A 12080-nucleotide genomic window follows, 5' to 3' on the forward strand; every position below is an offset into this window, starting at 1 on the left:
GATAGGAACAGAGATTCTTCCTCTGTCTTCTTGACCTTGAAAGAAAATCACCTGACCAATAGCAGTTTACAAAAACCCTTCAGTTTCTTGGGCTTCTAGGCTATTGACTTTGTGCCAAGTTCTCTTCCAGGTCAATCTAAACAATAGCATGGTAGGTAAACACATTAACCCCATAATGACTGAATGTCAGACCTTGCAACACACATATATTCCAATAGGCTGGGCTAAAAAAGCCTAAATTATCTCTGACTGTCAGGGTGGGACAAACAGCCTGTCAATCCACAAGAATTAACATGCTACTTGGGGCTGCTCAGCAAAAGCAGGCAAACTGAATTTTAGTGGGAGAATCTGTCTTACAATGGGGAGTGAAGGGGGGGGGTCCATCATATTTTTTTAAAAAAACTTCTCCATCTCTAAGATTCCACTGGACTCAAATCCTCCAGCTCAAGGATGACTGTGTGAGTTGTGCTACCAAACATGATGAGAATCAGAATATTCTGGGCCATGCAATCCTCAGACGACTCTACTCTCTGCATTTCCTATTGGAACCCATGATGACTAAATCAGGCAAGCATAACTCATCTGAAAAAAAGCTAGAAACCTCCAAACTGACTACTAGCTCCAGGATGTTTGTGGGAGCTCCAATACTCTCAACAAAGGAATTGAAACAGTGTGATTCAAGAGCTCCACTCCCCCCGTGCAATTTGCAAAGGAAAATAACATTGTCTGTGGCAGGCATAACTCATTGAAGAATTAAATCTGTCCCCAGCTTCAGCATTATTGTATGAGTTGTAGTGCCAAACACAAAGGGCATCAAAACATCCTGGATTATGGAATCTCGGGAAACAGCAATCCATGTCACTTTTTGCTTTGGTATACTGTGGTATACCGTGACAGGCATTACTCATCTGATAATAAAGCTAGGTGCCTAAAAACTGTCTTCTGATTTTCAGAATTATCATAGGAGCTGTGGTGCTTGGTGTTGGTGAAGGGCCCAAACAGAGGGAACATGAATATCGTGGCCCACATTGTCACCAGATCTCCCCTCACTATTGGAATGGAACCCAATAGTCGAAGACCGAACTCATCCAAGAGTTTGGCATTTGGCCACCAATTTCAGGATGATGAGGGAGTTGCAGTGCCAAAAATGAAAGGAATTGGAACAACTTGGCCCAGGTTATCTCCTGAAGACCTTCCCCTCACACACATGCACACCATTTGCAATGGAAGCTGAAGTTGTCCACGGCAGGCATAACCTGTCAGAAAACAAAACCTGGATTTTCACAATTGTCAACCAGCATCAATTCGATGGTGGGACTTCAGTGCCAAAAATAGAGGCATTGTCCACCCTTGCACAGATTAGGTCTGCAAAAACCCTTTTGTATTTGCAATGCTTCACTCATAAGAAGAATGGAAAGCACAGACAGCACAGAATGAGAGTGTGGAAAATATCCTCTCTGTAACAAAACTGGGGAGGTTTAACAGCTTCCCTGCCCTTTGAAGGCCTGTGTGATTTAGGGGTTGTTGTGAGGAAAAAATGGCAGAGGGGATAAGGATGTAAGCCTCTTGGTGTCCCAGTTGGCAAGAAAGGCAGCAGAGACAGAGAGGATGGGAAATAGCTCCTCCTTTACAAAACATTGCTCCCAGAACAAATAGTCCTAGAAACCCAATACTTTGTGGTCAGTACCTGCTCCAGGGACTTTTTTCAGTAGTCTCAGTCTCTGCCCCTCTTTCCTTTCCACTCCACACCTGATTGTCACCTGGGATCACCCAGTTCTTCCTTTAATTTTTTTAGTTTAAAACTGTTTCTCCTTCACAATAAATCTGGGGTCTTCCTCAAAGCCAACCCCCCCACCTTAGATATTGGGCAAGAATCCATCTTCTTCTCCTAAGAAGATATAACCCTTCTTCTTTTGGCTTGAAAGGGAGTTTAAACTAGTACCCAATTATTCTTGCTAAATCAGACTCCCATTTCTATGGTCTTTGTGTTAAGTGGGCTTCAACTTCTGCTGACATTTATACTGAGAATTCTTAATTTGAATTCTTCTTCAGGACAGTGATGTTACAGTAAAGGCAAAAGTTTCCTCTTTCCTCACTCCAGAAGGTGACCTTCCTAGTCAGAGTCTCTCACAAGCTGTCTATTCCAAGCAAGAGTTAACTCTTTCCCTCCCAGCTCTCTTATTGCCACACTTAGAAAATCTGCAATTGCCTTATTTCTGCATAACTTATGCGTGCCACAGAAAGATGGAAGGACAGACACAGAGATGGATACTTTATGACAAATCACAGCTGTTACCATAGTTTTTCACATTATTGGCCTTTTCTTCTAATCAACTGATCCCTGTTATTCAACTCAGGCCTGAGAATAATAATGTAACATTTAGGGGCAAAGATACAGCCCAGCAGCCCAGCACTGGAGGCTAAGATGGAGAAGATCTCCACTGCCACCATGAATTTCCCCTTGGTGCTCAGGTAGGTCGGAACAAAAGACACCCAGACACTGCAAAAGATCAGCAGACTGAAAGTGATGAATTTGGCTTCATTAAAACTGTCAGGTAACTTCCTGGCAAGGAAAGCCACCATAAAGCTAACAAGGGCCAGGAAGCCCATGTAGCTCAGGACACAGTAGAACATAGTGACAGACCCCACATTGCATTCCAGGACAACGGATTCAGTCTGTGAGTGCATGTCGACATCTGGGAATGGGGGAGAAGTTGCCAGCCACACACAACAAATGGCTGCTTGGGAAAGGGAGCAGGAAATCACAATAGCATTGCCCACTCTTTTCCCCACCCACTTTCTCATGCTGCTTCCGGGCTGGATGCTCAAGAAAGCCAGAACCACCGTGATCGTTTTTGCCAGCACGCAAGAAATGGCAACTGAGAAGACCATGCCAAAAATGCTTTGTTGGAGGAGACAGGACACCCGATTTGGCTGACCAATGAATAGCAAAACAGAAAGGAAGCAAAGGAGGAGGCAGATGAGGAGACAGTAAGTGAGGTCCCTGTTGTTGGCTCTGACTATGGAGGTGCTGTGGTGCTTGATAAAGACTCCGAGCACCCAACCAGTAGTGAGAGAACTAAAAACAACAAAAGCCACTAAAGTGATCCCCAAGGGCTCTTCATAAGATAAGAAAGTAATTTCTTTGGGAATGCACTGGTCTTGTCCCCTGTTTGGGTAGTGATCTTCTCTGCAAGTGATGCAGTCATCCAAGTCTGTATAACAGAGAAAGGGGGAGAATGATTCAATGTTATGTATAAACAGGGCTTTGTTCTGGGAAAAGGGGTTGCCCTCTTTTCCCAGAAAAGGAACTCAGTGGGTTGCCTTCGGAGAAAATGGTCACATGGTTGGTGGCGCAGAGAGCAATCTAAACTTCCCTCTGTCTGGAGATCCGGGGGCAGGGCCACCAGCCATGTGACCACTTCCAAGAGGTTCCAGAACTCCGTTCCACTGCATTCCAGCTGAACAAAAGCCCTGCGTATATATAAAAGTGTACACTGTCCACAAATTGCACACACATTTAATGTATCTTATGTGAACAATGCTATAGGAGTTCCATGATGATGATGATGATGATGATGATGATGATGATGATGATGATGATGATGATGATGATGATGATGATGATGATGATGATGATGATGGTGGTGGTGGTGGTGGTGGTGATGGTGGTGGTGGTGGTGGTGTCCCATGTTACAATGTGTGTACTGCTGAACATGTGAATGAAATTCCACATATCTCCATATATATGCAGGTACTAATCCCGACTTTCATTTGTAAAGTGATTACATGCTGGCTCTTTCTTACAAACAGGTGTACAACTTGTACACGCAGGTTTTGCTGGTTATACCTGCAGTTTGAGCATTGCCAACTCCGGGTTGGGAAATACCTGGAGATTTGGTGTTGGAGCCTGGGGAGGGCAGAATTCAGGGAAGGAGCTCAACAAGGATTTGATGTAACCAAGAGAACACAAGGTAAACGTTCAGTAAAAGCCACATTTTAATTATGATTTGTGACCTCAAAAACCCAAGGCATTTTTGGAGCTCAGTCACCAGCAGTTGTTCTGTCCCCCCCCCGCCCCGGATTTGCCATAATGTCTATTGTTATGTTTCAACCCTACGAAATAAAAAATCTACTTCACCTATAACCAGCCTTCCACTCCAATGGGTACCCAAAGGAGCTTATATTGTTTTCCTCTATCTATGTTTAGAAGAGTGCAGCCTGGCTGAGGATTGTACTGCAATATCCTACCCTGCTGCTTGGAAATCTTCCCTTCTGGACACGGAATACAGTCATAGCAGCAGAATGGCTCCCCTTCCTTCATTTTCTTCCTATGACCCGGGTTGCAACTTTCACTGCAGACGGAAAGTGGCTGTGTCTAACATATAAATGAGAGAGGGAAACTATCAATTGGTAAATGTCTGAATCAATCAATTGGTAAATATCTAAACTGACATTCTGTTTTTTCCTCCAAATTATTCACGGTCGATAGCCCAAGTCTAGTACTTCTCATGTGCCTTTGATTCATTCACCACAGAGTGCATCATTCTTCCTTCCACCCAGCTGTTTTAGCCTATGGAAATTATACATCTTTGATTTATAACACAACATTCAATTTATATACAGCTCTTCAGGACAACTTAATGCCACACTCAGAGCGGTTTACAAAGTGTGTTGTTTTTATCCTCATGAAATCACCCTGTGAGGTGGGTGGGGCTGAGAGAGCTCTAAGAGAGCTCTGATTAACCCAAGGTCACCCAGCTGGCATCAAGTGGAGGAATGGGGAATTAAACCCGGTTCTCCAGATTAGAGTCTTGCCACTCTTAACCACTACACCAAACTGGCTCACTCTGGGTAGATGAGGGCTGTCAATTCTGGCTTTCAAAAGGCCTGGTGATTTGAAGGTGGTGCCTAGGGAGAGAGGATTGAGGGAAAAGAACTCAAAGGGCATGTGATGCCATACAGTCTGCCCTCCAATGCTGCCATTTCCTCCATGGCAACTGATCTCTATTTTCTGAAGATCAGCTACAATCCCATGAGAACTTTGGTAGTTGTGGATTTTCCAGGCTGTATAGCCGTGGTCTTGGCCATCAAAACTTGCCAACCTGTGTCATTTGTCACTTCTAGCTTGGCCCTTAGTTGAGATCACAGTTTGTTCACATATGGTGAGCGGAATCCTCATAAAAAAAAATAAAAACTCAGATATTTCATTTTGGCTCTAGCTACTGTTTCTACTCTATCTCACCCAATTCTTAATACGGACCCAAGAGAAAGATCTCATAATCTCCAGCATAACCTTTGGTCATGAGGACATTTGGTGAGTAGACGTGGAAAAAGAGGATGGTAATCTTAACCCTGTCCCTACCTACTCTAAATTAGCCCACGGTGCCTATTTCTTCTGTTCTGTGGTTTCAAATTTTCAGCATTGCTCTTCTTAAAAAAACAATGGGACTCAACAGAGCATATTGGCATAAGATGTTTTTCTATAAAGGAAGTTTTCCCAGATCATGTAGATGGGTCCTACCTGGTTAAACCAGCTGTTCCATGTGATGCCATCTTCACTAAGAGTAAGCCCTTGGTCTGCAGGAGCTTCTGGATTAAACTCTCCAATTTTCACTTTTAAAATCGATTGATTTGGGGAAATAATCCAGTTTATAATATCATAACCCATTACTACTTGGCCGTTGGTATCAAATGAAACCTTGTCCCCAGCACTGTTATTAAATGCAACTGTTCTCAGGAAGCGTTGAAGCTATATTGAAAAAAGAAGTGCAAATGGAAGTTACTTGTTCATTGGGAAGCAAAAGGCATCTTCATAATTGTTTCTTAACAGAATATTTTAAAAAGAGAACTATTAAATGGCATGTGCCTGATATCTTTGTTTTTAACTGCATGCTTCTTTTTTGTATGTATTGATTTCATCAGGGAATGCATTTCCCAGCAGTAGCTTTTTATTGCCCACCAAAGTGGGAGGAAATTCATAGGAATGGTGCCCTCTCAACACTGTTTTCTCCCCCCCAAAGAGGAAGGAATCTTGAACTAGAGGGAAGTTCCAGATTTAGCTGAGAAGCATGGTAAAGTGCAACCTCCAAGTAACAAATTCAGTACCCAGACATTCAGAAAACAAGTCCCACAGAAAGATAGACCATAACTGGATTCTCTTTTTCTTACAATACTAATGATTATCTCTTTATTATTACAGCATTTAGCCAGTACGTTAACCATAATCTCATGATTATGGAGAAATGTCTTACAGCCCAGAATTTACATCAAAGTTGACAATAATTGGATCTTCGCTCTGCCCAGGCTCAGAAGCTACAAAAAGCATTTTACAACAAGTGTGCAAGGGAAAATCTGGGTGGTTATGACTCATATCCCAGCACTACCTCCCAGAACAAAATGACCTGTCCTTATATCTTATAAGATATGTACAGTGCTAGAGGACTGCATTTGAATAGATTACAACTGAACATCAAGAAGACAAAACTAATGACTACACAATTTGTAAAGTTGACAATGAGAAAATGGAAGTTGTTCAAGATTTTCTATTCCTTGGCAATGAAGAAATCAGAAGAAGATTGAGACTTGGAAGGGCAGCTTTCAGGGAGCTAGATAAGATATTTAAAGATAAAAATGTCTCTCCGGGAACCAAGATCAAGATAATCCAAACTATGGTATTCCCCATTGCCATGTATGGATGTGAAAGTTGGACAGTAAAGAAAACTGACAGGAAAAAAATGATTCATTTGAAATGTAGTGCTGGAGGAGAGTTTTGCAGATACCATGGACAGTCAAAATGACAAATAAGTGGGTACTAGATCAAATCAAGCTGGAATTCTCCTTAGAAGCTAAAATGACAAGACTACAGCTATCATACTTTGGTCACATCATGAGAAGACAAGATTCTCTGGAAAAGTCAATAATGCTAGGAAAAGTGGAAGGCAGCAGGAAAAGAGGAAGACCTAAAATGAAGTAGCTTAACTCCATAAAAGAAGCCACATCCTCCAATTTGCAGGATCTGAGTAGGTCTGTTAGAGATAGAATGTTTTGGAGGTCTTTCATTCATAGGGTTGCCATATGTCGGAGACGACTTGATGGCACATACACACACACATCAGGAGATACTCTTAAAGATCAGTTGGTGGCACCCCAAGATATGTAGGTTACACCAGGAGAAAGAAGGAAAGGAGCCTTGCCAGGCAGAGAACTGGGTTCAGTGCAGAAATTTGAGGCTCCTGCATGGACAGAAATCACATTGGAGACAGTTTCCCGAAGTTGATTAAGAAACACTTTTTTGGAGAGGGTATTTCAGATATACAGTTGGATGTAACCAGCTTTTTAAATCACTCTGGGTCATTTTCCTTCTTCCCCACAGTCCCCCCTCCCCCAATGTGATTTTTGTATATGTATTTCCCATTGCCACCCAAGGCGGAATGAAGAGGCAACACATTAATTGGGTACTAAAGGTCAATTTTATTTTGACAACAGCATGAACATGAACATAATAACGGCAAGGGCCTAACTAAGCGGTACAGGTCAGGCCCTGAGGTCACTCATGGACCTCTGCCCTGACCTGTCTGGGCAAGCCCCTCTGCCCCGAGAGTGAGCCATCTGAGGTATGGCTGGTCCCCGGCTGGCCAGGCGTGTGGAACCTCCACCAAGCCTAATGACCCCCCTGCCGTCAAACGTGAGGGGCTGTACTTGTACAGGAGGTCCCATGTGGCAGTCTGCCCTCTCTACTAGCAGCCGTCAAACAATACCAGAGATCCTGACAGACCCCACATCCACTTCAACTGGGGATGTGCCAGGGGTGCTCACCGTCCCGCTGATTTTCCAAACCCTATCCTGCCAGGGGTAACCCTATTACAGCTCCAACAAGTCCAATTACCAAAAACCCATGCAAGCAGTACAAGGTAGGTTAAAAACTCCCCTTCAAACAGCCAATTAGAAAGGGAGAAAAAATTCCTACCTGGCCCTGGGAACCAGCGCCCAGCTAATCTGTACTGCTGCAGGGCGAGTGGGTGGGCTGAGCTGAGAGTGACTGCTGAAGGGGGGAAGGTGGAGCCGGCTTGAAACACCTTGGCTCTGCCTCTCCCCAGATGGCCGGATGCCCGGGAGAGCTGGCGTTGCTCTCTCCCTCATCCGCCGGCATGGCAAACCCTGGCCCCCAGTCTTAGGAAGCAAGCTGCTGACTGGGAATGCCGCATTATCTGCAGCTTGGCCTTTTGGGGTGACAAACTGGAGTTCTCCACCTTTTTTTACCAGAGGAAAAGACCACACAATGTCTAATATAAGAATGGAAGGAAAGAAAAGATTTTTCTGGCAAGGTTAACCTCTTTCAGAACTCAAAGAGGTTCCCAATCCACAGACCAAAAGGTCATTTCTCTTTCATTCAGCCTTCATCAGTCACCTCTCTCTTAATTGATCATTACCTCAAATTCAGCAGAAATATTGAAAAAGCAACAACTAAAAGTATACAAGTGCATAAGTCATTTGAGCATCATATTCAAGGTGAGCAATTCCTGCCCGTGTTATGTCTTACTGTACTTTTATTGTCATTGTAAATAGTGAGGCAAATGGGGAACAAGGATGAAACATGAAAGAACTGTGGCATTATTAGATGCATGGAAGAGCAAACAAGGAAGAAGATTCATTAATAAATGGTTTCTAGAGGGACAGCATGTTTTACAGATTACATCTTCTTCCAGACATTGTTTTCTTTTTCCAAAGATCTTTACCTGCCATGACGGTTGACGTAAGAGGTTACATTTCTTTCTCTCCATCATTCGTCTATGTCCACAGGAGGATGAATAAATGGCATCCAGAGCATGAGCCACAGCATAGACAGCATTGTAGATACTGTAGCTGTGGCCAGTCATATTCATTTCAAAGGCATCTCCAGGCAGGCTGTCCAGCTTCTCCTCCCAAGTGCATGCTTGATCAAAACCCTTGTCCAAAGGGGAATCTGGGAACTGACAGAGGAATGCCTGTTCCCAGAATTCCCTGATGAAGCCATCTCCTTTAGTCCAAAGAGGGTCTCTGTTCAGAAGAAATTGCTGGAACCCTGGGGGTTCTTTTGTGTGAACTCTGAAGGATACAGCACCATGAAGTAGCTGTAAGGCCCACTTTCTTTGATAATAATATGATGCCACATCCATCTGAATTGTCATAATATACACTTTACCTTTAGGTATTGCTTGTGTGAATCCTAACTCTGAAAATTTTACTGATGCTCTCATATAAGAGAGAGATCCCGTGTCTCCATAAAGGACAACTGCATTGGCTTTGCTTTCCATCACAACTTCAAAATTTTTCAATCCCTCTTTCATCATTTCAAAATAATATTCAAGTTTAGAGACCTGGATGATTTTTTCTATGAAGGCCACACAGATGCCATTCTGTGAAAAGAGAGGAAGTATGGCTTGCTGAAATCTTTCTCCACGTTCATCATCCACAGCAATGATGCCAATCCATGTCCACTTGAAGTGCAGAATTAAGTGGAAAATCCCTTTGTATTGCTGGGCTTCGTTTGGGACCATCTGATAGAAAGAAAGACCTGATAGTTTTTCATTCCTGGCTGAAGTAGAGCCATAGCTCAGCTAAAGAAAAAACATTGGAAGGGAAATAGAGAAAAGCAATTGAAAAGTTTTCAAAATAGGTCTCTCTGTGTGAGTGGATCTGTAATCTGCAGAGAAGTGCACATCATCCAGTTTGATTACTAGTAAAAATCAAAGACAAATCTATGCTTTGCTTTGTGGTCATTTCTGGAGAAGAAATGGAAATGATTTCCTTTTTCACCAATGTGAAAGGCATGAAGAAGAACTAGATGGATAAACCTGATGAAGTGAGCTTCGTTCCTTATGAAAGTTATGCTGTAAATGTTCCTAATATGTAGCAGCAAAATAAAACAAGAGCCCAGTGGCACCTTAAAAAACTATCACAGGTTTGCACCAATTATACTTTGTGTAAATAATTTTGGATATTTCACTCTATTCTTCTGTCCAATATGCATTTTGTTTTAATTTTCAGGAAATGATTCTGCCTGGAGAAGCATTCAATCAAATACGAATACAAAATGTGATGTGCAAGTTCTTTCTGTAGTCCGGAATAGCTTTTTTAAACATAGAATACATCACAATAATTGAACGGATTCATCATCATTCATTTGTGAACCAGTCTTTGAAGCCAGATCTAAAATAATTCCCTTGCAAACTAATATCTGTAAATAATCACACGAATATGTACCAATGTATGCTCTTTGCCAGTGTTTTGTTACATGTCGATAGTTAGATGGGTAGCCATGTTGGTCTGCAGTAGAACAGCAGGATTTTTGTCCAGTGGCACCTTAGAGACCAACGAGGCTTTCAAAATGTAAGCTTTGGAATCAGAGCTTCCTTCAAATACCCTCTGAAGATTGTGTCTTCCATGAATAGATGACGTATGCTGTTTTCTAGAAATGACTATCTTTTTATTAGGTTCCCTTTATACTATGCGTACCCAACCTACCTGTGGAATGTTGTAGATGGCCAGCAGAGTTGCTATGTAGAAGGAAGTCTCAGCTTCCAGTCCTCCAATGACGCCGATCAGATTGTTCCGGGAATCGCACTTGTAGTTGGGGAGGAATCTGTTCTTCGTAGAGAGAAGTTGTATTGTGGCACGATAAGTTTCTCTGTTATTGAAGTAGTTGTTACGCACATGGAGGCCCAAGGTGATATTTGGTAAGAGCTGGAGGTTTTCATTGATTTCATTCACAGCAAATGCCATGGCCAAGATATGTTGATAATACTTAGTCCGTACACTAGGACAAGAATCACAGAGCACCAAGGCAAAAAATGTTGTAATATTATTGAGCCTCATGCTTAATTACTCAGTTCTTGTAGAAATAGTGTCTTGGGTATTAGTGCAATGGATTTGGTTGAGTGATCTTCAGATTCCCTCGCCTCCATCCCATTTAAAATTCTCCCCAGTCCCTGGATTTTTTTCTGTGTATTTTATCTCATTCTCTAATCTTTTAATATCTCAACAAAGAGTCAGTGCTGTGAGGCTCTGTAATGTAATTAGAGTCCTAATGTTCCATGGTAAGTGGAAAAAAACATTTAAATAGCAGTGACCTCAAAACACCATCCTTGAACTGCCAATTGGCAATACAAAGGATTTCTGTCCAATTTAAGAAGTCATCTAAGAATGTGGGGATAGGTGCAACCTGATTCAACTGCTATATCCAATCTATTAAGATTCATGACCATCCCTAGCTGCACACAAGGACTTTAATTTTGCCAAGTAATAAGTCTGCTATTACAAACCAACTTGTCCATAGCTGAAATATATTACTTCCATATGAGATCACCAGATTCCCTTTCTTCCCCAAAGTAGCATGGGATTTAAATGGGGTAGCAAACTAAATGAGAAGTTAAAAATTAATCTTTACATTCCTAGAATTACATGCAATCCTAACGACTTGTAAGCTGTTTATGCAATATGCACAGATAACAGGTATATGGGAGGGAAAAAAACCACTCCTTACAAGGGTATATGATATGCCATATCATTGGGTAATTCCTTGAAATCCATCTTGTCTGAAAAGGCATAGATATGAGTACTAATTCCCCCAATGATGAGATCTCCTTCTTGATAATATTTGTAAAGATCTGAGAAGGGTTCACTGATGGAGACTTTAACATCATGAACTTGGGTTGTTAACTGAGGCAGAATCACCAGAACCAATACCACGAGTGATAACATCTTCCAACAGATCCATCACAATAAAGATTTCTCTCTTTTCGCACTATTATTGGATAATTCAATTTCAAAACAATGTGAATTGCGTAATCTCTTTAAGATGATTTCATATATCAACAATCAGATTGAAAGAGCCCTGTGTGTCCCTAGCTCTACCACCATCATAGAATATCAAATGCTGTGTTTTTAATATAATCCACAATTGTTATTTTTCCCCAATGTCTATTTAAATGCCTTAGGGACTTTGACAAGCAGTAATCATAAGATTGTTGTTAATTACAGAGGAGATATTCACACTTTACCAAGCTGTCTGTAGAACAACTGGGAAAAATACGTGGGTT

At 42.0% G+C, this 12080-nt stretch overlaps 1 protein-coding gene across 1 annotated transcript; it reads right to left on the reverse strand.

Annotated features, from left to right (window-relative positions):
- Positions 1-2310: 2310 nt before the first annotated feature.
- On the reverse strand, positions 2311-10764 carry LOC129339719 (vomeronasal type-2 receptor 26-like). The gene is made up of 5 exons (XM_054994302.1): positions 10507-10764; positions 8739-9599; positions 5525-5752; positions 4252-4378; positions 2311-3215 (listed from the first exon to the last, which is right to left on the reverse strand). Exons 1-5 carry the CDS (start codon positions 10762-10764, stop codon positions 2311-2313), a joined length of 2379 nt encoding a protein of 792 aa, XP_054850277.1.
- Between the last annotated feature and the right edge of the window lie 1316 nt (positions 10765-12080).

The sequence above is a fragment of the Eublepharis macularius genome, chromosome 12 (genome assembly GCF_028583425.1).
Source record: "Eublepharis macularius isolate TG4126 chromosome 12, MPM_Emac_v1.0, whole genome shotgun sequence".
Classification (NCBI taxonomy): domain Eukaryota; kingdom Metazoa; phylum Chordata; class Lepidosauria; order Squamata; family Eublepharidae; genus Eublepharis; species Eublepharis macularius.

Excerpts from the sequence above, each read along its gene's own strand:
- LOC129339719 (XM_054994302.1), bottom strand. The coding sequence starts at position 10,764 with ATGGCATTTGCTGTGAATGAAATCAATGAAAACCTCCAGCTCTTACCA. Across the intron at positions 9,600-10,506 it reads CCATCTACAACATTCCACAG|CTGAGCTATGGCTCTACTTC; the intron begins GTAGGTTGGGTA and ends TTTTTTCTTTAG. Across the intron at positions 3,216-4,251 it reads GAAGATTTCCAAGCAGCAGG|ACTTGGATGACTGCATCACT; the intron begins GTAGGATATTGC and ends TCTGTTATACAG.